Raw genomic sequence first — 27,773 nt, 5'->3', positions numbered from 1 at the left:
CCTTGCAGAGATTATCCTGGATCATTGTAGGTAGCCATAGTTGTAGGGCTTCAACAGCCCCACCCACCCACCTGGACCCTCTAAGGTGCTGATGAGCACTGGTTCTTCAGCACAACTGCTTATGAAACCTGGTCTACTGGAAGTCTCCCTCTCTCCCTCTCTCCCTCTCTCTCTCTCTCTCTCTCTCTCTCTCTCTCTCTCTCTCTCTCTCTCTCACACACACACACACACACACACACACACACACACACACACAGAGCTTCCCAAATCCTAAAGCCGCCTTTCCAGGGAAGCAGCTGCAGTTTAAACCAGTGGAAGTTCTCCTGCTAGCACCAAACAGGGCTTATTAACTGTAACAGTGGAATCAGTAAGAATGGGTTGCCCCCCTTTGGGTTCCTGCCAGCTGCGCTAGTACTGAGCACCCCATCGAGGCTGAGAAGAACAGGAAGTCTGGTTGGCTTCCTAGGGCAATGCCAGGCAACACCCAGGGAATTGAAAGGTGCATTAAAAAAAATAAGTAACAAGATTTATATTGCAAGTAGAATCTGCTACACAGAGTTTACAAAAAAATACATAAAATTAAACAAACATTAGAAGCAGATATTTCAAACAATTTGAAATGTTGCCAGTGTCACATGGCCTGTTTGCAATTTAGCTTTGTGGGTGTGTGACACACAGGAGAGAAGAGTCAGGCAGGCAACAGTGCAGCCCTGCATACCCCACCCAGCCAGTGTTTCCCACACACACACTGTCGCCCCATTGCTCCCGTGTGTCTCTTGCCCATGGCAGATCCCTTTGACAGCTGCTTCCACTCCTGTTTTCCTGACCATTAGAGGAGCTCTCAGCCTCCTCTGCTATCGTCCTTTGCATGTGATAGAGGGCAGCATCCGGGCTGTGGGTGATGCTCTTCCCTGCCTTATCTGTTTTCCTTTAATATGTGCTTCTGGAAAAGAACTCACCTGCTGAGGTAGTGCCTAAATACTCTCGTCTTCCAGCAATGGGAGTACTGACTCTGAGCACTGAGACTGTTGTCCTCCCTCTGCCAATTCCTTTAGAATTCCTGCAGCCAGCCAAAGAGCGCCCCGAGACCTCAGCTGCTCTGGCCAGGAGACTGGTGACAGGCGCCCTGGGCGTGCGGAGCAACCAAAGCAAGGCCGAACGGGAAGCTGAACGCAGGCAGCTACAAGCAGCCCGAGGTAAGCCCAAGGATGCGGGGAAAGACGTGAGCTGATGTCGTTGTGTTGTAGAGGCAGGACGTGTGTTGGAGACGGAGGTGGCCCAGGCTGCGGAGTGCAGGCGAGGGATGCTGGGGGATTTCTCGATGTCTCCGCCTCAGGCCTCCCTGCTCTCACTCACTACCCACGTCCCAGGAGTCTCTGGGGAGTCTGCATGGTCTGGCTCTCTGCTTCCAGGAGGGGTGACAAGTAAGCTACACCAGCCACTCGCTCTCCTTGCTGTCACACAGACAGCTCTGCCTGGCTGAGGACCCGAGGGAGTCTGTCAGGCAGCCAACGTCTAGGTCACGGAAGGCACTGAGAGTGCACAGCGGAAACATGCAGGGATACAGGAGAGGGGATCACCCTTGGTGTCAGGTTGCATTCTGGAAAAGGGTTCCCTCTTTGCACTCAACCCTCCCCTCTCCTACTTTCTGCTGCTAAGGCAGAACGGCGTTAAGGGAAGCATCCTCTGCTAGTGCACAACAAAGGGGAACCAGGTGGCCTGGCTGGGGAAAGGGGTTGTTTCCTCCTTTCCCCACCACTACCAACTTTCCTGGGCTTATTGTATCCATTCAGGGCCCTGTCCCTTCCCAGTGCAATGGCAGCTGGTTCTCCGACTGCCCTTCAGCTGCACCAGCTAGATAACGGTGGTGGAGCATGCCCACCTGGCTGGGGAGTGCGCAGCTTTGCCATACTTGCCTGGAAACCGTAATGAGATCAGTGAGGTCCTTTCAGATTCCCCACGTGTCTGTTATTTCCTGTTAGGACTGGGAGGGCTCTATTGGGTAGCAGGAGCTGCCCACTGCAGAGCAGCTTGTAGGAGCCTGAGGGTGCTACGCTCCTGTCCTACAGCTGTCAATTGCATCTTCAGCATCCTTTGTTAAGATAGGAGTAGTTAGGGAGTACCTTGTCTCTCCAGGTACCAGCTCCCAACCTCCTAGTCCTCTGGGCTGGGATATTTTGACATCTCCAGTCTTCATGGGAACCCACAAAGCTCCCACTCTCCCCAGTGGTTGCCCAGACTAAAATTCACACACATGTTGTACTGTACCCATGGTGTATGGTCCATAACCCTGATGGATATGTGACTTTTGATTCGGCCGAGTATTTGCACTGGGGTAGCAGTAGGTGGAACCAAGGATCACAGACTTGGCTCAGAAGTGGAGGAGTTTTATGGAAGATGCAACTGGATTGTGTGTGTGTGTGTGTGTGTGTGTGTGTGTGTGTGTGTGTGTGAAAGGGTTAGTTGGTACTGAAAGTCACAGGCAAGGGCTCCCTCTGGGCTGAGTTGATTCTATTACATCAATAAAGTCTTTTGTATATAGTGGAACCTGACAGTAGGCCTATGGGCCTTGCAGGGCAGGTAGTCTAGAACAGCGTTTCTCAACCAGTGTGCCTCCAGATGTTTTGGGACTACAACTCCCATCATCCCTAGCTAGCAAGACCAGTGGTCAGGAATGATGGGAGTTGCAGTCCCAAAACATCTGGAGGCACACTGGTTGAGAAACACTGGTCTAGAAGATGCTCAGATCTGTCTTGTACTCCAGGGCAGGTTGGGCAAAGGAGCTGGCAGCTCTTTGGTTCTCATGTTCGTTTTCAGTTCATCCAGAGCCTCTAATTTTGTTACAGGAATATATGCTGTAGGGAGACAAGGACCTTTTATTTCTTTTGAGAGCCACATTCTCTTGGGGATGATCTGCTGGGGACCATGTGCCAGCAGTGGAGGCAGCCTGACCTAAAAGTGGAGAGCACCACTTCTCTCTCTCTCTCTCTCTCTCTCTCTCTCTCTCTCTCTCTCTCTCTCTCTCTCTCTCTCACACACACACACACACACACACTTTCTCTTTCATTCTCTCACACTTTTCTCTTTCTGCCACTTTCTTTCCCCCTGGTCTCCCCCCCCCCACCTTGCCATCTGCTTCAGACACATGCATTGCCTGGGCTGCAGGCTACTCACCCCTGCCCTAAAATGTGGAAGGAATAAGAGATTCCAGGGAATTGGGATGAGACAGGGCCTCTCATTGAAGCAGGTGGAGGATGGGGGCAGAGCTGATGGATCATGACCCCTAGAGACAGTCAAAGATTGGGCTTGAAGAGGTTGAAGAGGGAAGCTGAATAGCCTCTGATCTCAAAGAAGCACACCGTACATCCTAGAGAGGTCAAGTTAGGTTTTGCCTTAAAATAAAAAATCCTGCTGCTCTTTTTGAAACAAGGTGCAGTATTTTAAGCTTGCAAAGACCCTTCAGGCAGCAGTGAAAATCAGGAGAAGAGGGTGCAGGTAATTAACAATGCAAATATTTTAGTCACTGTAAGTAGATGTCTTTAACAACAAGCTTTTTACACATTTTTTTTTAAAAAAGTGTTGATAGTTGTTCAGGTGATAAATTTCCCCGTGATTTTCCTGTTTCCAATATAGCCTCTTTCCCCCCTACACCTGCTCCTCTCCAGCCCCCACTCCACACACACACGCACCGCACAGCCTGGCCCCTTCCTATGGAGTTTTCTGAGGAAGCTTCTCTCATACAATGACTCTATTACCTTCTGTCATTCTTTTTGAAACTGGAGTATGAGCATGGATTACTCTGGGTCTCTCTGACATTCCCAGCATAATCAGAAGCTGTTAAAAATTGTTTTTCTCCATAGCTTTCACTTTAGCATTTTGAATAGGATCTGAATCCAATAATCACTGCAGCGTTTCCAGCGCTATTACCCCTGCCAATAATGGCAGGTGCCCTGTGAACACAGCATTTTGGACTAATTCCTGCAACAGATTTCTCATTGTATGCATCTGATGTCCAGGTTACTGTAGCCTCGTTCAGCCCAGGCCTCCCCCTGCTCTCATATTTCTACTGTACTTTAGGCTTCTGTCGTCCTTGCAGATGTCCTCTTTGTGGCCACATTAGAGGAGTGGTTCTTTTTCTTTTTGGCCCATTTTTCTGCCATGGCGCTGCGAGGGACAAAAGCTGGAAGATTAGCTTACAGCTTCGGCCAGATGCTTATGAGACAGGAGGCACCAGCAGTGGCGCTCCCATATACTTGGCCCCGTTGCTCTCCGAAAATGCTATATGGTAAAATGAGGGGGCATCAGGTCTGTGATCCTCAGGTTTGGGCACTAGGTGGTGCTCCAATCCTGATTACTGCTCCAGGATGCGGAACTGGGAGCCAGTGCCAGCTGCAGGAGGCAGTGTAAGTCATGCATAGGAATAGGTGATTTATTTTAATTGAAGCTGCCAACTCCGCAGTCTCCCTGCTCTTCTCCGCTCGCTAGCCTTTCCCTCGGGTCGCCAGGCAGGCTTTCTGATCCTAGCGCAGGTGAGACACAGCCCATTGGAACATAGCACGGCACTGCTGCCTGTAGAGGCTGGTCAAGGGGCAGGCACAGTGCGGCTGAGCTGGGAGAAAGGACACGGCAACGTGAAGCAAGGTCAGCACAGGGCACACCCTTTCTGAGTGCCAGCAGGGTAGGCAGCCACAGTTTGCTGAGGAAAGTGGTTGGGCTGTGTCACGGGAGCAGAGCCTTGTGCGCTGGGAAGGGCGGGAGGTGATGGAGGAAGGAGGGAGAGGAAGTGCCAAGGCTGCGCCTTCCAAGTGTGGCACTTTCCTACGCTGGCAGAGTGCATCCCCCATGGCTTCACCTGCCCCTTTTCTCCTCGCAGAGCGGAAGCGCTTGGAGATGAAACAACGAGAAGATGCCTGGGAAGGACGGGAGTGAGGCCACACCATCTCAAGGAGAAAGGGGAGAGATGCCTTTGAGACCTCACCTGAGCAGGACCGGGGCTTGGACGCAGGCGGGCAGGTTGTGCTCGGCAGCGCTGGGGGAAGTTCTGCCGCTCCCTTTGGGCTGAGCACCAAGAACATGGGCCCTCCTGAGCGGCAGAAACGTGCTCAAATGAGCCGCAGCAAGCCTTGCCCTGGGATACACCTGAGACCCTGAAACAGTGGAGCTGGAGTTGGCAGCGCCTCTGCAACAGCTGCCACTGGGCATCCGGCCCAAAGACTGGGCACTGTTCCACTTGTTGTGCCTAGAAACATAATCCTCAATATCCAGATGATGTTGGCTTGGAAGTGGTGCCTTCCTCCACTGTGGGCAGCAGGCAGACCACTGAGCCGTGTGGTGCCCCCCTTGGGTTCTGTGGGACTGGACTGAGCTGTGGCAGCTTTTACAATGGGCCCTCTAGGATGATCAAGTGCCCGCCACTGAGTTTCTTATTAAAGGCTTTTTTATTTTAAAAAAATATTCACATGGTGCAGTGTGCTACTTCCAAGTGGCTCTTGGATCAACCTATGCAACCTTGTGGATTCAGCAACAGCCAGTGGTGGCAGCCAATGAGTCGCCAACGGCTGGACCAGACTTCCTCCAGGCCTCCTCAGGATGTCCAATTGCTGACCGGAAATCAGCATCAGATGCACAGAAAACAGCAACCGTTGTACGTTAGCAGAATCCTGATAGAGCTAAGTTCCAGTAAAGAGCTGGTGTTGAGGTGCTCTTTTCCCTTGTGCGTGCTGGGAAGCTGGCGTGTTTACAGGAGCCCTTTGCCACCCAAACTGTATGCAAGATCGCTGGCCCTACCAGGATATTGCTGCTGCTGCTGCTGCTGCTGCTTCTGGGATTCCCCTCCTCATAGCAGGATTGCTTTGGCAGAGGCCCCTGCAGCATGTCACTCCCACCTTGTGAATATAGGGCTTGTAATAGCTGCCGGACCCAGGTCACAGCACAAACATGCTTGCTCTGGCCAGCTTGCAGGAAAGGTTGGATTTCGCTTTACGGGCACTGACCCCCCTCAGGAATGCCTCCCCAGGGGTAGCAGACAGAGTCCTCTCTGTTCCAGGTACGTAGCTTGATTACAAACGCCCGAGCTGCAGGCAGATCGGCCACTTCCTTGTAAACTGACATTGACAACACGCCCCTGCTAGGCCGTGCCGGAGATTCCTGTGGTCAGACTCTCCCAGCTGTGTTTGGGGTCAACACCCTGGGAGCAACTTGGCTCCCTGAGTAGTGGCTGCCGCTGCCTTGATTGCCCCAAAGGACAACAGCACAGCGGGAGCAGGCACGACTGCAGCCCAAATGCAGCACAACATGTCCCAGGCCCAGCAGCGGGCCGTAAGAACGGGAGTGAAGCTTGGGAGGACTAAATGGGAGTGGGGAGGCAGAGTCCTCTTGGCTGATGCTTCAAGGCAGGGGTGGGGGGGAGCAAATGTGGCCCTCCGGGACTCTCTGCTTGGCCCTTGGAACTCTCCCCAAGCCACACCCCTCTTCCACTGGCCACGCCCCTCGCTGGCCCTGCATTGCAGCCTCCTTGAGTGTTTTTTGCCTGCCCAGCCTGTATCCTTGCACTGCCTAGATGGCAAATACAGAGAGATGAGCAAATTGGCATTTGCTGCTCCAGTCCCTTTTGCTTCTGGGCCTTTGGTATGTGGCCCCAGAAGGCTGCCAAAGAGGACGTGTGGCCCCCAGGCTGCAAAACGTTCCCAGCCCATTTGAAAGGGTGTCTGTGGCACCACATGGCCTGATTTCCGGTCAGAGAGGGGAAAGGGAGACTGGAGCCTCCTTGTCAGAGCCTGGGGAGACGATGCATGGGAAATATTGTCTCAGAAGCATCCAGCCCTGTTTAGCTTTGCCTGGGGTCAGGTCAAGGTAGGCCAAGACAGCTCTCAAGCCTGGAATGTGCTGGCAGGCCGAGTGTTTACTGGCCAGCCAAGCTCACAGGCATCTCCCTGCCTGGAACAGCTCTCTCTTGTGTCTCCTCTTGGGCAGGGTGGAGTCCAGGGCTCTGATGTGGGCAGCATTCTGGAAGGGGAGGCGGGTGGGTGCTCACTGCTTTTCCTGGCAGCTCCAGTAGTCTGTAACCCCCTGGTGAGGCTTGGCTTGCTCTGGCCTGCCAGCTGCTCCCCGAAAACAAGCCCCGTCTATTTGGGCCAATTAAATATTCTAAATACTGATACAGCGCAGCGGCTAAACTGTCCCACCTCTGTTTATAGCTTCTGGCGGCCTGCGGAGGCTGCCAACATGAAAGGCCAGCAGCCATGAGCCATCTGTGTCTTGCAAGCAACTTGAGAGGGAGTTTCCATCAGCACGAGGGCTGGAAATGTCTCTGCTGTGGCTACTCTTTCCCTCAGAAATGCTTGGCTTGTTTCTTTTGTTCCTTGATCAGGAGACTTCATGCAGGCATGTCGCTAAGAAGTAAAAGTTCAGTGGGACTTCCTCTCTAGTCAGTGCCGCCTTAATGCCACAATGCAGAGCGTTCCTCATGAAGTTGTGCCTCAGTCCTGTGTTGGGTGGCTGTTTCTGCACCCCCGTCCTGATGGAGCTTGGTTCACTCTCTCTTCTCCTCACTCCTTCTCGTTCCCTTTGTGTTAGATTGACAGAATTTTGCCACACATGCCACACACACATGCCACACACACATCATTTTGAAGGCCTTCAGAATAAAATTGAAGAAGTGTGCATGCACACAAAAGCTCATACCAATGACAAACTTAGTTGGTCTCTAAGGTGCTACTGGAAGGATTTTTTTTTTATTTTGTTCAGAATAAAAGGTAGGGGCTATCTGTCTCTCTCTGTCTCTGTGTCTGTCTCTGTCTCTCTCTCTCTCTCTCTCTCTCTCTCTCTGTATGTGTGTACAGTGTTTTTTTCTAAAAAATATATCTTTAGGGTACTCTCATTTTGACTCAAGAAAATCACCATTTTATAGTTCAAATTGGGGGAAATAAATACCGTAAATGGACATAAGTACAAAGATTCACAAAATGTTTAGGGGTATTCATACCCCTGCGTCGCCCCCCCCCCCCCGAAAAAAGCACTGTGTGTATCACACACACACACCCCAAAACAATACATATATACAAGCATACATTCATTCAGTTAGTTAGTATACCTCCCTACACCTGTAGAACTCAGGGTGGTTCACTACATAAAATTACAATATAAAAACCACAAAATACATAGTAAAAATAACAACAAACCAATAAAACACACACACACAAAACACATTTGAAAGGGCACCGGATGTCAATCAGCCAAAGGCCTGGTAGAAGAAGAACGTTTTTGTCTGGCACAGTCACTTATGGACTCATCATTAAAACCGTGTTTATGGAAGACAATCTTACTCGGCTACGAGTGATCGCCAAAGAAGAAGAAGAAAAGGTGTATAATGAAGGAACCAGCCAAATCTTCCTGGGGAGACCATTCCACAAAAGGAGAGCCACTGCAGAAAAGGCCCATGCTCGTCTTGCCACCCTCTGGATCTCTCATGGAGGAGGCACACAAAGAAGGACCTCGGAGAATGATCTCAGGGTCCTGGTAGGTTCATATGGAGAGAGGCGGTCCTTGCGTTTTCCTAGCCTGCTGGACTTGACCCCAAAAGGCTACAGCACTGGGGAGTTCACTGTCTTCTCCGCTGTCCATTGCTCCAGATGGTTAGTCCAGCCTCCATGAAAAGTTTTGTGTTGGGGTGGCTAACCTTACTCAGCCTGAGGTCCACAAGCATGGCATACGTGTGGGCACCCCCCCACACACACACACACACATGTGCAGGCAGGCAAGGCAGCAGAGGAGGGGCAGTGGAGTCACGGATGTGGGCTGGGGGGCCAGCCACCTTATTTATTATTATTTTGTTATGTATTAAAATTGTATACTGCCTTTCATCCGAAGATCACAGGGCAATTCACAACATAAAAGTACAAATGACCTTGTCTTGCATCCTCTGGGTCTGGCTAAACAACCTTTTATCAAACCCCAACTTTGGCTTCTGATTCTTTTGAAATGCCCTTCCCCCTTTGAGAGGCTCAGAAGCCCAGACCTATAGCTGTGGCAACAGCTGCTTTATTCCTCTTTGGCTCTGATAGTTGGCAACCATGTTTTGATTCTGTATCACACCTCGGGGAGAGGGGAAAGAAGCACATTAGTACACAATGGCCCATATTGTACAGAAGGATAATACGTAGAATCATAGAGTTGGAAGAGACCACAAGGGCCATCCAGTCCAACCCCCCGCCAAGCAGGAAACACCATCAAAGCATTCTTGACATATGGCTGTCAAGCCCCTGCTTAAAGACCTCCAAAGAAGGAGACTCCACCACACTCCTTGGCAGCAAATTCCACTGTCGAACAGCTCTTACTGTCAGGAAGTTCTTCCTAATGTTTAGGTGGAATCTTCTTTCTTGTAGTTTGAATCCATTGCTCCGTGTCCGCTTCTCTGGAGCAGCAGAAAACAACCTTTCACCCTCCTCTATATGACATCCTTTTATATATTTGAACATGGCTATCATATCAGCCCTTAACCTTCTCTTCTCCAGGCTAAACATACCCAGCTCCCTAAGCCGTTCCTCATAAGGCATTGTTTCCAGGCCTTTGACCATTTTGGTTGCCCTCTTCTGGACACGTTCCAGCTTGTCAGTATCCTTCTTGAACTGTGGTGCCCAGAACTGGACACAGTACTCCAGGTGAGGTCTGATGTGGGCTTTGTGTTTTTTTTAAAGGCCACCATCCTCTTGTAAAATGTGCACTCTGCAAAAGGACAGCATAGTGTGTTACCAGACAAGCCTTGATAGCAGCAAACAACTGTAGGATAGGACTTGTTGGTAATGACAAGCGCTTGGAAGATCGTGGTCAGGCAAACTCTGGTTATGGCAATATAGATGGTTTTCACTTAAAGAGTTTTTAAAAACAGCTCCCTGTGCGATGAGCCTGAAAACATCGACGTATATTGTGACCATGGATGCGTATCACTGGGAATTCAAGTTCATGGTAGAGGCTGTCTTCTGCAGGAAGGAATGTTTTGCCTGAACTCTGAACCCAGGCCCACTGGGGCTGAGACCAAGACTTTGAAGACCGATTTAATATCCAGGGAAGCAGCTGAAGCAGCTCCAGAAGCCAGAGACCAGGTCCCAATGTGTATCTCCTGGCTTCCCAACATCAGAAATTGCCCGGAGCCTGGACTGAGTGGGTTTCAACTTGAAAGAGAATTTTAAGAGAGCAGAACTGAACCATCAAGCTAGTTTAATGTTTACCTTTCACATGCCCTCTGAATTGGCTGCCTTACACTGCCAAGCTATATAGGATGCTGGAGAACTATGCTTAAAAAAAAGTATTATTACTAATTAGCAACTCCATATGGTTGCTTCAGAGATGGAGGAAGTGGCAGTCTAGGAGAGTGCCTTTAATTCTTCCTGCCCTTGTTTTACCAATCTAATTTCCCCAGCCTCCTAAACTCGCTACTATCTCTGCAACATTACAAAGGAAAAGAAGATGACAAGTACAGTTTCAGTACCTGTCATTACACACACACACACACACACACACACACAGAGCTTATAGTAGTAGCTTCAATGTCTAATTTGGATCGGACAGCTTTCCTGATCTTCGAAGCAGCCTTTCAAGGTTGTGAATTAGTGTATGAGACAAAAATGAAGGAACTGAGGTTTCTCGGGTCCAGGGCCTGGCAAACGCAGCTCTCTAGGCCTCTCTACTTGGCTCTTGCACTCTCTCCAGCCCACACACCCCACCAGCCCTGCTCTGCACCCTCTCTGGGTGCTTTTGCCAGGCTGGAATGTGTCGTTCAATCGTGAGCACCTCTTGCTTGCTTGGGTGACAGCGAAGAGGTGCTTGTCTACGTAGAAACCTTGTGGCTGGAATGTAGCCTACAACACAAAGTGTGTGTCCTGTCTGTGGTTACGCCTGCTTTTGTCTCCAGCCCTGTCCACCATCGACACGTGGCACCAAGAAAGTTGCCGATGAGGAGATACAGCCCTGAGAATGAAGAGGTTCCCTTGCCCTTCTTTTGAGAGAACAGATGACTGAGCTTGGAGGAGCAGAAATCTCAGATAGGGATGTCCTGGGACAGAACACAAGGCCATGGAGAGCAGGAGATGAAACTGGGCAGGATGCAAGTGTGCCCAGGGAAGGAAGGCAACAACACTCGCTTTGTATTGGTCTCCAAAGGAAATTAGTGGATATTGGACAGCAGTAATGCTCAGGATGGGGAGGGAGGAACATGAAGGTGCCCCACATCCTTTTAATCCCATCATTGAAGTGAATGGACCACAGGCTAAATCGAGTCTGGTCTATTTTGAAATGAAAGCTTCAATCCCACTTCCCTTTTCTCTCCCTCACTTGAAGTGCTGTGTGGAAGGTGAGCTGGCTAATCTTAGTATAGCGTAAAAAGAGGGTGGTAAACAGGTGGAAATGGTTTAATGCAAGATCAGAGAGGAGGTTGTAGTCAAAGCAAGAGCATGAGAGCTATTGGGAACGGAGGAACCGGGCAGATCTTCAAAGCAATGTTGTGGCACTGAAAGTTCAGGAAGCAGCAGCTAAAAACAAGGAACCCCACCCAAGTGAGGAGGGAGCAGAGGACGGGGTGCCAAAGGAAGTGTAATTCATAAGAATGTGCAAACTTTGGAAGTGGAAGAAATGGAGGAGAGGCAGGCGGCCAAATGTGAAAAAGGAGCAAGAAGGGGCGAAAAACCACTCTTCACAAGAACACCTTGGGAACTGAAAATGATGCTAAATTCCACACAAGGGCTTTATTACATCACAAAGTCTTCCTGTTTTGAACACTCCTCCGTGCTCTCTCTGTCCCACCCATGCTCCAGGAGTGATTACCTTCTGCTTTCTTACCCTCCTGGGGCTTCATACTATGAAGAGGCTCTCTTCAGAACCCATTTAATACTATCTGCCTTTAGCCAGACATGAACAAGACCTCGCAAGGTGTCCCTGGTTGCCATTGGCTCTTCTGATCAAGCCACGGAGCAGGACGTCCAGATCTGTCAAAGCATGGAGCCCTTCCAAATTATCCTAACATCTGTTGGACAAAAGGGGCATGGAAGATTTTTAAATTCCCCTGGAGTTTAACCCCAAATGTTGGCTCACACTTTGAATGCTGGCTAGAAGGAATGTAGCAGGCGCTGCTTAACTTGGGGGGGGGGTGCATCTCTTCGGCTTGGCCCTTTTTAAGCCTTTGCTTTTTCTGTAATTTCCTGTCTGCCTTTAGTGCCGGTCTAGCCAAATGCTTCAGGAGTGCCTTGGTCAAGCTGACCTCTGCCCGCCTTCCCCCTTCTGCTCCCTTCGCTCTGCTTTGGAGGTGGAACAGAGGCATATATTTGTGGAGTGGTTCTGTGCCCTCCACCCTTCCTCTCTTAGGTCAAGATGCACCCTGAAATGGGGGGGGGGGGCTGACTGCCAGAAGGGCTTTGGAATGCTAGCAGAACCTCAGAGGATCTCTTGGAGGACAGGATTAGGAACAGGGACAGGCCCTTTTATTCAAGTTCAGTAGCAAGGTAAGGAAGGACAAGAGGTAAGAGTGAAGCTGTTGGTCTTGGTATATGACTCCACTGCGGTGCTGGGGAAATCAATAAGGCCGCAGGGTCTTGCCTTTGCTGCAGGCAGGCATAAATCACTCTCACCCATTCCTCTTCTTGCCTTGACACAGGCCTGAGGGCTACCCCCCTCCCCAACCCACAAGACCTGATGGATTGCAAGCAGCTGCTGTCCATCTGCCATTTCTCTAGGCTTTGCTCATTGCCTGGGGAGGGGGAGCACTGCAATGGAGTCAGCGGAGAGATACCACTTTGCTATGACCTGGACCAGGCACCCCAAACTTTGGCCCTCCATATGTTTTGGACTACAATTCCCATCTTCTCCAACCCCAACTGGTCCTGTTAGCTAGGGATCATGGGAGTTGTAGGCCAAAACATCTGGAGGGCTGCAGTTTGGGGATGTCTGACCTGGACTTTCAGCCCGACTTCTTTAAACATTGCATGAAGGCTCCACTTGAGACCACACATCGATAGCTATCTACATTGTGTCCTTGATCATAGGACAGCAGCCTCACTCCTCCTGCAAGGTGTGTGCTCCATCTGGCTTCATAGTCACCAGCTGTTCCCACCCTCTGCCGCACTCACGGAGAGAAAGAGCCTTCTCAGGGATTGTCCTATAAATGCTGTGGCTCGTGGAGTAGGGCAGGGTTTCCCAAGCTTGAGTCTTTAACTGTTTTTGGACTACAGCTCCCATCATCCCTAGATACCAGGGCCAGTGGTCAGGGATGATGGGAATTGTAGTCCAAAAACAGCTGGAATTTGGGAAACCCTGAAGTAGTGCTTCTCCAGGCATGGGGAATGTTAGGCCCAGCCGTCAATTGCAGCCCCCAGCCCTCTCTGTTTGGCCCTCTGGACTCTCAGGCCACAGCCTTCTCTCACTTTGCTCCTTGAGCTTTTCAGTGGCTGGCATGTGTCCTGGAACTCAGAGGCTGTTGCTTGTCTCGATGGAGGAGAGGGATGCCAGCCTACTGTGCATAGGTGATGTTTACATTCATTGCCCCATCCACTTTTACCTCTGGCCCCACCCACTTCTGGGCATGTGGCCCCCCTGGAAGATTCCTCAGAAGGGAATGTGGCCCTCAGGGTCCCTCCCACCCCTCTGCCTTCCTCTGTTGTTTCTCTGCTTGCCCCTGTGGTCCTGCAGGAGGAGGGAGGAAGCAGCAACCCCCAAAAACCCCAACGGAGGCATTGCATACCTCTGTGTTTTTACCCCGCTCTATGACTCAGTCACACAAACACCATTGCGTAGTTTTTTTATAAAAAAAACACACAACAACCTTTATTGGCAGGAACAAGCTCTATGAAATGTGGAGACGGAGAGCCCTTTGGCGCTTGGTCTGGTGGAGTGGGGTCGAAGACTCTTCCCTGAGGTGACCAATTGACCCCCTTCACAGGGCCTTTGCCCTCCATGCTGTTGGCCATCACAGTTTATTGCACATTAAATAACTCCACAGATAGCACCAGACCCTCTTCCCCAATCCCTTAAAAGTTTAAGCCTTAGGAATGTCCCGGCTGGAGTGTGTAGCAGGCAAGGACCCAGACGCCTGCTGCATCCCTCTGCATCCATTCCCTCCGACTCAGAGATATGTCACAGCGTTCTGTGCCCGTGGGCAGGAAGGTGGCTCCTCCATGCCAGTGGTAGAGGTGGGGGGTGCCTGTGGGACTAGCCAGCAAATACATGGGCTCCTGAGGCAGAACTCTTCAGTGGGTGGAGCTGGTTGAGGTAGTCGCTCTGGGCTCCCATGCCCATCTGCCAGAGAGGCAAGAGGAAAGGGCCTCTTCTTAGCAATGCTACTTTCTTGGCCTGGGTGGGGTAGGGATGGGGGTGGAGAGAGAAGACTCTATAGCCTCCCAGCTCATTTCAGCCCCATCTTTGTCCGTAGCTGCCAACCTCAGTAAAAATAGGAAGCAGACCATGCAGACTGGGCTGTGATAAGCAGGCCAAGGGGCAACAGGCATTGCAAGGATAGTTGTTGTTGTTGTTGCTGCTGCTGCATGTCACCTCAAGGCTGGTGGTGAGGCAGGGAGGCGTGGAGACAATCCTTTCAGCTATCATTTTTGTGCCAGCTGGTATCTGCTGTTTGCTCTGAGTTTTGAGCAGGTTCTGCTCCCAGGAACAGTTGAGAACCTGATTTCCTTTGCCTCAGACCAAGTTGGTGGCTAGTCTCTGCTGTGCCTCTTCATCCCATTCTATGTTGGCTCCATATTCATCGCCTACAAGTGAGAGGAAGAAACAGCGGCTTTGGGTGACTTTTGACGGTGACTCAGAAACTACAACTAATCCAAAATAAGGCAGGTAGACTGGTGACAGGGAGCAACCGCCGGGACCATATAACACCAGTCCTAAAGGATCTACATGGGCTCCCAGGACGTTTCCGAGCACAATTCGAAGTGTTGGTGCTGACCTTTAAATCCCTAAATGGCCTCGGCTCTGTATAGCTGAAAGAGCGCCTCCACCCCCGTCATTCAGCCCAGACACTGAGATTCTCCTCCGAGGGCCTTCTGGCAGTTCCCTCACTGCAAGAATTGAAGCTACAAGGAACCAGGCAGAGGGCATTCTCGGTAGTGGTGCCCACCCTGTGGAACGCCTTCCCATCAGATCTCAATAAAATAAACTATCTGACTTTTAGAGGACATCTGAAGGCAACCCTGCATAAGGAAGTTTTTAATGTTTGATGTTTTATGGTGTATCTATATTTTGCTGGAAGCCACCCAGAGTGGCTGGGCCAACCCAATCAGATGGGTGGTGAATAATAATAATAATAATAATAATAATAATAATAATAATAATAATACACTAGCGACCAAATTTGTGGAAGCCTTTTGGGAAAAGTGTATTTCCAAGGTGTGATGGCTCATAACACTACTTTTATTTTTAGTAATACCATAATATATATATCAATGGAAAGATAATTTAATGAAGAATGTAATGCAACAAAGTCTGTAAAATTATCAGTATTCTACCAAAAGTTATAGCCAAATAACCAGAAAAAGGAAGCACAACTAGCTCATGTTGATATGCAGTAGCTTTCCTTCATTTGAATGTATTTTTGGGCATTTACATTCCCATTAATGACGCAAATTCTGCCTACACCTTTTGCTGTCACACAACCCCAGATCATAACATTATGTGTGTTTTGCAGTGCTGTTGCAATGTGCATCTCCCCCACCCATCTTTGGCCATAGCCAAGGCTCCCTCCCTGTTCTCTTCTTACCCGTGTGGCACCCGTGCAGCCAGATGCGGTGTCCGTCATACTGGCACTGGCAGCGAAGGACATTGTTGGAGAAATCCGACTCGGCTACCTCATGTTTCGGATTCACAACCACCTGGTAGGGCAGAGGGCAGAGACTGCTGTAAGCGTGGCTCAGAGAGCTATCGTGGGAGGGGGATGTTCTGTGTCCAGATCAGTCCACCTGCCCATCCCTGTCACTTGCCACCACTTACCTGGAAGATGTAACTCCCACTTGGCACATCGGTGATGTCCACCCACTGGCAGTCAATGTCGTGTCTGTACGTGTCCCAGCAGCCTACGCTGACACCCTGCTCTCCAAAGTTGGCACAGGCAAAGCGCCGCTGCAGTCCTGTATGGGAATGACCATAGGCTGAGTTCTCAATGCTATTCTCCCTATACACTGATACAGAATAAGGCCTGTCCTGCATCACTGCTGAGGTCCTCTGCTTTTAGGGGCTGCTTGTCTGCATAACTTAGAATCATAGAATTAGAAGAGACCACAAGGGTCATTTAGTCCAACCCCCTGCAATGCAGGAATCTCTTGCCCAACGTGGGGCTCGAACCCATGACCCTGAGATTAAGAGTCTCATGCTCTACCGACTGAGCTATCCTGCTGACTTAAGCCTTTGACATCCAGCCAGATGGGCGGGGTACAAATAATTAATAAGAATTAGAATTAGAATTTTGCTTTGCTATTGTCTTCCTTAGTGGGTCATGCAAACCTCTATTCTGGATAATGTTTTTATAGGGCAGGGTAGGGTAGAGGGCACTGGAGAAGACTATGGAACTGGGGGGGGGGGGAGAAGAGGCTCGAAAAAAGTATGAGGACCCCAGCTGTAGAGGCAACACCAGATTCTGGCTTTCACCCTGCTCCCTCTTGGCCCACTTACCATCTGGGCAGTTGGTGTCCTCCAGGCAGAAGCTGGCCTTGTGTCCTTGAGCCACCCTGGAGCCATTGAGAGTCAGCAAGTCATAGTGGGTGAAAACCTCTATGCTGTGGTAGTGCCTGTGGGAGGAAGGACCATCAGGAGCCTGCTGTGCAATCAGGGGAAGGCGAGGGTTGGGGGGAAAGTAGCCTGGGCTGGGCAGTGGCCACTGGAGCCCTTTTTTTGGGTGGGGAGGAGCAGAAATCTGCTGATCCATGAAGCCCGGCAGTGCAGGAGGATTAGGCGGGGCTGTCGGCTGAGCTACTATTATAGCTCTGCAACCGCGCTTAGCCATAATGACAAGCCTGGTGTCAACGTTGCTATTTTCCCAGATGCAACAAACTCCGCTCGCACCACAAAACATCTCGCTGGGGGTAAATGCTGCTCTTTGGGACACGTGAGCCTCATCTCACAGGGAGAGGAAGCCACTGGGTTTGGGGAGAGGAAAGGAAGTCTGGACCGCATATGCAGAGCAGGGAGAACCTGACAATCGGTTTCTGGCATCCAGCTTTCTGCTTCAAAACCTGCATGTGCTCCAGGGGGCACCTGCATCCCTCTGCTAGCGGTGAATATGCCAGTAGTAGCAGCACTGTGTCAAGAGGGAACCCCCTACCTGTGGCACTGGTGCCAGATCCAGGCATGGCGCCCGGTTTTTGGAAGGAAGTCAGCCCGGCCAAGGTTGTGGATCTGCGAGGAGAAGCGCAGCAGGCGCCGATGCCCGTAGGGCCACTCCATGCGATTGGCAGAGGCAGAAAGGCAGCCTTCCTCGTGCGCACAGGACAGCATGCTCAGTGGGCGGTCCTCTAGATACGCTGTCTCCTGCACCATTTGGGCATTCATCACCAGATCTGGGGCACCTGGAAAGAGAAGTCCAAAGTTACACGGGGTGTCATGCTGTCCCGACTCTGTGTGTAGTGGGAGGTTAAACTCTGAGGACAGACAACCCTGATCTGTCCCTCCCAAGCACCTCCCTAATAGCTGTATCCTTTGAACTCAGCGCTGCAGTCCTTGGGTCATCTTTGGAATATGGCCAGAGGTGAATCTACCTGCCTTCCCCCAGGACAGAACTATGCTTCTCAAGGTGATGATATGCCAAGGATCTCAAGGTGATGCACATGGTTCTCCTCTTCTTCATTTCACCCTCACAACCACCCTGTGAGGTAGGCTAGGCTAGGCTAAGAGATAGAAGGCGACTGGCCCAAGGTCACCCAAAGAGCTTCATGGCCAAGTGGGGATTCAAACCCTGCTCCCCCAGGTCCTGGTCCATGACTCTAACCATTTTGGCACACTGGCTCTCTACATGGCTGCTACATCCCCGCAGATGTAGCTGCCATCTCATGTTATGTGCTGCCACCGGTGCTGGTCTGTTCCCATAATTTCCACTCACTGCTGGTGCAGGTGACTCCGGCAGAAAAGCGCCCCCCTCCGGATGGGCAGTGCACAGGCCCATGGTGCTGGCACTCTTGTATGGAGAGTTCGGTGCCTTTGCAGCGCACGCCGCTCAGCACCACCTTGGCAGCATCGGAGTTTCCCTGCCAGTACCACGTCTCCTGGAAAGAGAGCAAAGGCAATTCTGTTGAGCAAAACCCCGCACAACCCTGGCACCCTTGGAGCTCACACAACTCCTCCCCAGCTCTGGATGCTTGGACAGGGAGCCTCAGCCTCCGTCCGTGCGAGTGGGGAAGCAAGCTACATGCAGCTGACTGCTCCAGGCAGGATCAGAACCTGGCTCTGGGTGCAAGAACTCACCTGGAGAGCATGGCTGGCAAAGCCCAGCCCCAGTTGTCGGCACACGACCATGGCTTCCTGGAGTCCCCAGTGTTCCCCGCAGATGGCACCCCAGCGCAAGGCACCTCCCTTGGAAACCAGGATCTCAACCACGCCCTCCTCTGGAGTGCGCCCACCGGCCAGGCGTACCTGAAAGGGGGAAATGGCTTAATGGGGCTAGATCATTCCAGTGTGGTGAGTCTGGGTTACAGGGGTACCTATGGCTGCTGCTAAGAATTCAGAGAAGGAAAGGACCAAGTTACCCAGGGATGCAGGCCTGACGGCACCTTACCTCCTTGTATGAACCAAGTGGCACCTGTTTGTCTTCACATGGGTTTGAGATGGGCCTCAACCGCTTTCCAGTCCCCCCAGCCCTGAACTTTGGGCCCAGCAAGTATCATTTCAGCTACCAGAGTCCAAAAGAATAACACCTGATTCCCCTCTTCGCGTTCTTTGTCTCACTCCCTGTCTCACTCCCTGTGTGCCCCCAAGGAATCGGGTCTTACCTGGCTCCGAGCTTCTGTCCGGGGCACATTACAGCGAACAGCCGCATCCGCTTCGTGGCGGCACCCTGTCTGCATCGCCCCTTGGGAGCGGCACTCTGCCAGCGAGGGCTCGTAGCCCCTGCACCGCACTCTTGTCAAGTGGATGGGACCCAGGCCTGTAACAGGAGGCGCTTTTAGTAGGGATGGACAGTCACCAGACTGGCCTCCCTGCTTCCCCAAATTGTAGAGTCGGGAGGGACCATGAGGGCCACGCAGTTCAACCCTCTACAATGCAGGAATCTTTTACCCGACGTGGGGCTCAAACCCACGACCCTGAGATTAAGAGTCTCACTCATGCTCTACCACTCACCTTGGCCCAGCTGAGCCCTGGAAAGAGCTTCTCGTGCCGTGCCATATCCCAGTTGTCGGCACACCACACTGGCGGCAGGCAGGTCCCAGTCTTCATCACACACAGTGCCCCACTGGCCACCCACCAGCACTTCCACACGCCCTTCGCCTACTTGTGCGCCCGCACGGAGACGAACCTGCTGCTCCTGCAAGAGTGGAGAGGCAGATGGGGGACAAGAAGAAGGCACAAGGGCCCCTGCCTGTCTGGACCAGGTGCAAAGGTGCCAACTTGAACAAAAAATTGGGGAGGGGCAGGTAAGTCCCACCCCACATAGCTGATCACACGATGTGGCACACACACACCATTTGAATGGCAATGCCCATCAAATATTTTATTGGGGGGCCGAAGGGATGTTGCCCCCTAGGAGTTGGCTGCTAGGACTGGGTGACTTCTAATGTAGCAATGGCAGGGAAGACCAAGAGGGAAATAATGGTTTTTTTGCCACGACAGTGCAGTTGCTGGTGGATCCTGCCGTTCCACTGCACCATCAGTTCTCCCATGCTTGATAGGAAGACTTTGGTCTAGTTCTTGATTTTATAGTCTTATCTTTTGTAAACCGCTTTAAGGTGCTTTCCCCCTTTACAATCAAGCAGTGTTTAAATTTTATGAAATAAATAAATGAATCCTTCTTGCAAGGTGTGTGTGACACCGACTCTGCCCAGTGGGAAATGTGCCCACCTTCTGCTTACCTCTTTGGGCTTGGCTTTGCCAGGCAGCTTGGCTCTGCTAGGCTGGAACTGTGGCCCTGCTGTACAGCTGACCAGGGCATGCATGCCCCGGGGACAGGAAGGTTGGTTCTTAGCTGGGGGAGGCACATGCAGCTTGCATTCACCCAGATGGGCCTCCGTGCCCAGGCATTTGATCCGGTGGATCCAGAACGTGTTGTTTGCGGTCAGGCTCTTTAAACTGTAAAATTAAAAGGCAGAGGTGATAGGGAGATGAGTGGACTGCATCCCAAATGATGTTTCCTCTCACAATCTTTGCTGGTGCTCCAAAAATTTGCTGCTACGAACTCTTAGGAGCAAGCAGGGAAAGGGGGGCGGGAGAACGAATCCCTGAGACACACATCTCACTTCTGGCTCTGAGCCTGCAGCAGACTTTTGTGGAACACTTGGTGGACAGGGTAGGTGAGAGGGGTCAGCCTTGTGCGGAGATCTCATATTCTGGCCTCCAGAGATGATGCTTCTCCTTCCTAGCATTTCAAACTCCTCTTACCACATTTTGATTGTACACTGCAGAACCAAAGGACAAGACTAGTCAAATCCTCACCTGGACCGTGGATCCTTCAGCTTCTGATTCCAGAGTTTCCTGAATGGTGAGAAGATTGAATATCGGTGCATCAGAAGAGTAGTATTGAGAACACCAAGCACATTGTGCGTGACTGGGTTTGCCACTTCTATAGACACCCAATTGTGCTTTCTATTGAGACTTTTTGCAGTGCTTTTTTTCTGGGGGGACGCAGTGGTACACATACACCCCTAAACATTTGGTGTATCTTTGTACTTTTGTCCATTTACTGTATTTATTTTCCCCCGATTTGAACTATAAAATGGTGGTTTTCTTGAGTCAAAGTGAGAGTACCCCTAAACATTTTTTAAGAAGAAGAAGAAAAAGCACTGACTTTTTGTTTGGGTGGGTTCTTTTTTTAAAAGTTCATCATCACAGATTCTAAACACTTATTCTACTACTACTATTACTAATAGTCACAACAATTTATTTATTTATTTATCATCTTTCTCACACATCTCAAAGTAATGTATGGCATGTAATAAAAATAGTAAAAACAACAACAACAACACAGAAAACAGCAGCGAATTTAAAAGACACAATACAAAGTAAACACCCATGCCAGAGCCTTTTTCATCCTTTTCCCTCTCGGGGAGCTGGACCACATTTCAAACAGCAACTGGTAGATGCTACTGTTGTCATGCGCTCACTACCACCGGACTCCTGGAAACCTGCACGGTTTCTCCTGTAAACAAATTCCAGAGCTGTGGCCAATGGTACAAGTGTGCCAGCAGCCGCAGAAAAGGATGGGTAATAATCTAAATCAAGATTGTGCAGCTGTACCAAGGGGCCTTGGCATCTTTAGCTGAATCCTCCTCGCCCTCATGGTCTGGGAAGGTGGGCCCAAGTCTCTCCACAGCCCACTTTGCGTGCAAGAAATATGTTGGTCTGGGGAGGAAGCCTCCCAGGCTCGGAGCCAGAAACAGCAGGTCCTTCTCCTCTGTGAGAAACTGCCTGGGCCAGCCCCAGCCTTCTCTGTAATTACCCCACTGCGGTTTGGCTCATCCCGCTGGAGAGATGGTCCTGGCAACCCACACCTGCTCATTGCAGGGCTATATTTATAGAGAGAATGGTGGGTGGGGCATTGAAGATGAGCAGAAGAAAACAGGGGCACATGGGACTACCAGCACGTGGGGGGGGGATAGTCAGATCCCACAAAGCCACAGGAATTGGACAGGACACTCGTGAGAGACAAAAATGAACATTGAGGCAAGACATAGAGAGGCTATTGTGCCCCCGAAAGCCACTCGTATGCACCAGTCACCTGTGTATGCAGGACTATAGTGAAAATGGTGTTTAAAAAAACCCAAATCACATACTGCATAAGACTCGGGGGTAGCTCAGTTGGTAGAACAGGAGGCTCTCAATCTGAGGGTTGTGGGTTCAAGCCCCAGGTTGGGCAAAAGATTCCTGCTTTGCAGGCAGCTGGACTAGATGGCCCTTGTGGTCCCTTCCAACTCTACAATTCTATTATTCTATGTGAGAACGGCCGTAGCTCAGTGGTAGAGCACCAGCTTTGCAGCAGAAGCTCCCCAGTTCAATCGCCAGCATCTCTAAGGTAGGGCTGAGAAAGATTCCCTCCCTGAAACTGTCAGTCAGCATAGACAATAGTGTTAGAGATTTGGAGTAGACCCTAGAAATTAAGAAATGCTAGGATTTGGGGTTCTTTGTGATATGAAGGGAGAATATAAACTGCAAGGGCATTCCTGGCTGGCTGAGGGAAGGGCAGAGCTGTTAGCATTACAATAGAGAGCCATTGTAGTGCTGGAGGAGACTCTTGAGAGTCCCATGGACTGGAAGAAGATCAAACCTCTCCATTCTGAAGGAAATCATCCCTGAGTGCTCACTGGAAGGACAGATCCTGAAGCTGAGATCCAATACTTTGGCCACCTCATGAGAAGAGAAGACTCCCTGGAAAAGACCCTGATGTTGGGAAAGATTGAGGGCACAAGGAGAAGGGGACGACAGAGGACGAGATGGTTGGACAGTGTTCTTGAAGCTACCAACCTGAGTCTGACCAAACTGCAGGAGGCAGTGGAAGACAGGAGTGCCTGGTGTGCTCTGGTCCATGGGGTCACGAAGAGTCCTACACGACTAAATGACTAAACAACAACAGAGAGCCATTGAGGGTCATCAACAACTCCTTGTCCCAGGCGTGACCAGAGACTGGAGATTTGGAAGGTTGCCAGGGTAACTGCTCTGGGGGAGGGCAAGGGTCTTCTGGGAAGAAGAAAGAGAAGGAAAGGGGAAAATCTTCGCGAGGGTGAAGGAAAGACTGCCTGCACTGCTGTGGACCATGCTGTAGGATCTGAACCCCCCTCCATGCAGATGGAAGATGTAAATAGGCGAATAAACCCTATTTCTTAAAGCATTACAACCTCCGCTGTGTCTTCTATTCTCAAACGAGACACAGAATCTGTGGGGGCGCCTCAGATCCCATGCGCTCTTGCCACAGCTTGGCAGAAAGAAGGACAGGTGCTGGGCTTCTGTAACAATAGCAAGCAAGGTGGACTTTCTCAGCCGCGTCTGCACCACTGTGCCCTGACAAGGCAACTTCTCCTTCCACCCGTGCAGCCCCCCCTCCCCCCACTGGCTCTGACCTGTAGAAGCCTGTGGCAACTCGTCCTTCTTGGGGGAAGCCCAGCATCCCACACACCACTCGAGTGTTGTTGCGCGTCCAGCCAGCATCACACACCTGGCGCCAACGCCCATGGATTTTCACTTCCAGGGCGCCTTCTGTGATGGGGGAAGCCAACTTGGCTCTGGCCAGGATTGGCTTGATACGCACCTCTTCCACTCTGGAGCCCTGCACAAAAGAAAGGATGTGGTATGTGTTACTTCACCCATCCACAGATGAGGGGAGACATGTTCCAAGGTTGGCTTTGTCTCCCATTAGGCTGCAGATTTATGGCCAGGTATTGAGGAATATGTAGCATGAAACTCAGTTCAGCTCACATCTTAGTAAATAGTAATGCCTTAGTAAATAGGCATGAGATGTGGATCTAAGCCAGGTGTGGGGAACCTTTAGCTCAGGCATCCCCAAACATCTGCGGCCCTCCAGATGTTTTGGCCTACAACTCCCATGATCCCTAGCTAACAGGACCAGTGGTCGGGGAAGATGGGGATTGTAGTCCAAAACATCTGGAGGGCCGACGTTTGGGGGTGCCTGCTTTAGCTCTCCAGATGTTGCCGAACTCCATCTCTACCCATTGGCCAACTGGCCATGACTGATAGGAGTTATTGTTCAGAGACATCTGGAGGATCAAAGGCTGTTCACACCTGGCTCTAAGCCCCTCTTGCAGAGCTCCAGTGCCCGATGAGAGGCCCTCACCTGGATGCGTGCCGTAGCTGGGTTGGATCGGCGTAGACCTGTGCAGATCACGCCAGTGTCCTCATTGTGGTTGCAGTCTGTCACACCCCAGCCATTGGATTCACATTCAGCCAAGGAGCTTTCTGTGCCAGAGCAGCGCATGTTGTCTAGCCAGATGGGGCCTATGGATAGACAGAATAAGGATTCCCAGCTATTCTTTTTCCAAGCACGGTTATCTCAGCCCGATTTCCCAGGTAGGTGCCACTTTCCTAGGAAAACCCATACTCTCCAATTTATACTGTAAGGCAGGGGTAGGCAGAAAGCAGACAAAAACCTACTGGTAGGAGACTCTTGGGTGATCTTTAGTAGATCATCAAGGGTTTCTTGGCTCCCAATTTTAGTTGCTTGAAAACAGGAATGATAATGCTGTATTCCTGGGAGGAAGTCCCATTGAACTATTTCTGAGTTAACATGTATAGGATTGTACAGTGGTACCTCGGGTTACAGACGCTTCAGGTTACAGACACTTCAGGTTACAGACTCCACTAACCCAGAAATAGTACCTCAGGTTAAGAACTTTGCTTCAGGACTGCTCCAGAACAAATTAAGTTCTTAACCCAAGGTTCCACTGTACTGTAAAAGAAAAACGCCAATCCTTTTCCAAATGAAGGTGGGTGGAAAGATTGAGATGATTTTGGAGCAAAAAGACCCCTGAGTTCAGTTTGGGTACCAAAACCAGATTTCTGTGCTTTATGTGCTCAGTCATTATAAATAAATATCTGCCTCTTTGGAGCCACTATTTTGTACCTGGTTCTGGATGGTGAACATTGGGGTTCAAGTTTGGGGGGGGCAAATCCAGAGTACATCCCCTAAACCTGAAGTCTGCCCATCCCTGCTAAGGTAAATCTTCCCATTAGCACAACACCAAAGCATTTGACATTAGAACAAGGACTTAATTTATCATGCAGATTTGTCTGGGCAGATTGACTGTGCTAATCGGATGCCAGCCTATCTGAGCCGACATGAGATATTTTCAGACCTGAGATATTTCAGACCTGAGATATTACCTGACCAAAAAGAAAAGAAAAAAAGCACCATGGGTATAAATTAGCCTGAACGAAATACGATGCGTCATAGAGGGGTCTGGCATTTCACAGCCCCCTAGACCTGGATGCATAGGTTCAAGATGGAGACATACATTTCAGATGTGCATGCCAACAGACAAGCACATTTTCAAAAGTAATTTCTCCACCTTTGGTGCCGCTCCAGGTTGGCATCTCTGTGCCCTTGGCAAGGCAGCGAGCTCACTTTGGAACACTGAACAGAGTTGAAGTGAGCCATTAGCAAGGAGTTCCTTCTAAAAGACTCCAGGTGGCACACTTGCCCTGCTCTTTATGGTGCCCCTTGCTGAGAGCAGTTTTACTGTGGTGTGCCAGACCAAATCCTCCACCCACTGCAAGCCCTTGGTGACACTGGAACTGATAAGAAAGCGTTTCTAAAAAGGAAATGGCCTGGAAGCAGCATTTCAGATCCTGAAAACAAGGGCCCATGATCTTAATGTGGACTGTGGTTACTTGACAGTGAAGACAATGCTTTCTGTACCTGCTCAGAGGTCCTCTTTGCAGGTCTTGCAATTTCTCAGCTTGGACACTGGGAATAGGTCAGAAGCCTGAGGTCTGCAGGATAGCTCAGTCAGTAGAGCCAAGACTCTTAATCTCAGGGTCATAGGTTCAAGCCCCACATTGGGCAGAAAGATTCCTGCATTGCAGGGGGTTGGACTAGATAACCCTTCTTCGTCCCTTCCAGCTCTACAATTCCATGATTCTATTATGAACCCCATCAAAATCTGAGCCCATCAGCACCACCACCCCAAGCCCCCCCCCCAATTCCAGCTCCTCCTTACCATCTCCTGGGCCGTACTTGGCACTGTGCGCCCAGTTCACGGCACCTTCGTAGCCCAGCTCCCTGCAAGCCACGCCCGCCACATGGATGTTGAAGTCGTCGTCACACACGGTGCCCCACTGCCCATTGTACAACACTTCCAGACGCCCTTCGCCTACTTGGCTCCTGGGCCCCACCAGCCGCAGCTGAATCTGTGGGCGCTGGGCACAGCTGGGCACAGCCAGGCATGCCAGCAGGAGGAAGCTGAGATGAGAGAGCATCGTGGGTCCAAGAATGACTGTGAGACCTGGGAGATATGAGAAACCTGATTAATGGAAACATTAGTTTTCTGGGTAAGGAACAAGGTCGGTGGAACTCCCTGCTACAATGTTTGATCAGGTATCATTACAGACATCACAAAGTTACAGGGTGAGAAGGAAAGCCGCTGGGCAAGTCTAACAGGGTTGGTCCTTCCCAAAAGACTGAATATTGTACTACAGCAGGGTCCTCCAGTTGCTGTTGGACTCCATTTCCCATCAGCCCTGGTCAGCATAGCCAATGGCCAGGGATGATGGGAGTCCAGAGTCATCACGTTAGTTTTTCCCATCCTATTAAAACAGGTCCTATTAAAACAGGCATCTTCTGAGCACTGTCATGCTAGGGACAAATGAAGACATAATAAAACTATGCGGTTAAATGGTTTCTAATGTTAATTACTGCGACTGATTTTTTTTAAAAAAACATTTATATCCTGCTTTTCCATTGGAGACTTTCAAGGTAGCTTGTAACACAGTATTTTAAAACTAACACTCGTTTGGGAAAGTGTGTGTGAAAACAGCCAAAACAAAAATTTCAGGACCAGGAAATGATGATAGTTATCCCGCGCGAAGCACCTAACACTGATACTGTGTACAGGGTTAAAACAAAACAAAAAACGCACAGCCCGTTCCTCCAGGATGAATGGATGGCCGACAGACAGATGCGGAGGGAAGGAGGGACGGAGAGACAGATGTGAACAGGTTGAGGCAAGAACATTCCAGCCACCCACACGCGCGGGATGGTGACTTATAATCTTCTGCTGACTACCTCCAATTCAGAGAGCTGAGATGTTTGTTTGTCTGCTTTTCCTTTATTTAGACGCTGCCTTGGGTGGTTTTTTTTTGGGGTGGGTGGGGAGGGGGACGGGTGTCAGTATTTTCACCTGAGCATGCAGAGCTCATAGAATCGGAAGGGACCCCAAGGGTCATCTAGTTCAACCCCCTCATGGGAGAGAAAGGGAAACATTGCTGGACACCCACCCCTTTTATCTCTATTTTCCCAATACACACCCCCTCTCGAAATCAACAAAATGCACTTGCTGTTGGGATCCATGTTCCATTTCTTTCTACCACCTGGTTTTTTTTGGGGGGGGGTTCTGTCTTGCAAAATAACTAACGCGCCCAATTTCTTTGGAGAAGAGTTAGGGGGACACCCCCTCTCCCCCACCCCACCCCAAAATAATAAAGTTTCCCCCAGAAACCTAGAGAGACTTTCCGTCTCAATACTCACGTGCGCGCGCGGCTCAGCCAGTCCGGGAACAGGAAAGGTCTGCCAGGGATGGAGAAGGAGAGACGGGGCTTCAGGCAACAAGTGAGCGATGCAGGCGGCCACGAGCGACAGAGCCGGAGAGGAGAAGCGCAGGAGCTGCGGGCGCTCAGAAGGCGTCGATCCCGACCAGGATGTCCACGCAGGGCAGAGAGCGAGAGGTGAGCCAAGCCTGCCGCCTCTCGTCCGCTCCGTCCGCAGCCCGTCCCGTCCAGCCTTTTTATCGTGGCGGCCGCCCCCTCTGGCTCTCGGACAGATCCGAGGAGGGGCAGGGCAGGCCGGAGCCTCGACTGCCTGGATGCTCAAGAGGGAGGGGGAGCCTCCAGAAAGAGCCCACGAATAGGGTGGCCGCAGCCTGCCG

At 50.7% G+C, this 27,773-nt stretch overlaps 2 protein-coding genes across 4 annotated transcripts in view; one reads left to right on the top strand and one right to left on the bottom strand.

Annotated features, from left to right (window-relative positions):
* R3HCC1L (R3H domain and coiled-coil containing 1 like) overlaps positions 1-13,814 on the top strand; it is a 44,583-nt gene extending 30,769 nt beyond the window's left edge. The window contains exons 6-8 of one of the 2 annotated variants that reach the window (XR_009557592.1): positions 1,056-1,196; positions 4,874-6,046; positions 7,197-13,814. Coding sequence is in view for 1 of the 2 variants with exons in the window: in XM_035133045.2 (XP_034988936.1) it covers positions 1,056-1,196; positions 4,874-4,929 (197 nt within the window). In the remaining variant the exon portion in view is untranslated. Of the gene's footprint in view, positions 1-1,055; positions 1,197-4,873 lie in introns of both variants that reach the window. The other variant, XM_035133045.2, reaches the window with a different exon arrangement.
* LOXL4 (lysyl oxidase like 4) lies at positions 13,786-27,773 on the bottom strand. 2 transcript variants are annotated; one of them, XM_035133048.2, is made up of 15 exons: positions 27,377-27,773; positions 25,851-26,135; positions 23,969-24,129; positions 23,238-23,443; positions 20,620-20,658; positions 20,040-20,256; positions 19,312-19,495; positions 18,963-19,117; positions 18,439-18,606; positions 18,077-18,239; positions 17,303-17,546; positions 16,654-16,769; positions 15,976-16,112; positions 15,746-15,857; positions 13,786-14,744 (listed from the first exon to the last, which is right to left on the bottom strand). In XM_035133048.2, the coding sequence occupies exons 2-15, from the start codon at positions 26,107-26,109 to the stop codon at positions 14,674-14,676; spliced, it is 2,232 nt and encodes a 743-aa protein (XP_034988939.1). In that variant the 5' UTR covers positions 26,110-26,135; positions 27,377-27,773; the 3' UTR covers positions 13,786-14,673. The 2 variants fall into 2 exon arrangements, with proteins under 2 accessions (XP_034988939.1, XP_034988940.1); XM_035133049.2 differs by lacking the exon at positions 27,377-27,773 and having other exon boundaries at positions 25,851-26,477.

Source organism: Zootoca vivipara, chromosome 5 (assembly GCF_963506605.1).
Source record: "Zootoca vivipara chromosome 5, rZooViv1.1, whole genome shotgun sequence".
NCBI classification, from domain to species: Eukaryota; Metazoa; Chordata; class Lepidosauria; order Squamata; family Lacertidae; genus Zootoca; species Zootoca vivipara.
The sequence above is the reverse complement of the archived record's forward strand: the minus strand, read 5'-3'. Positions and strand labels throughout refer to the sequence as shown.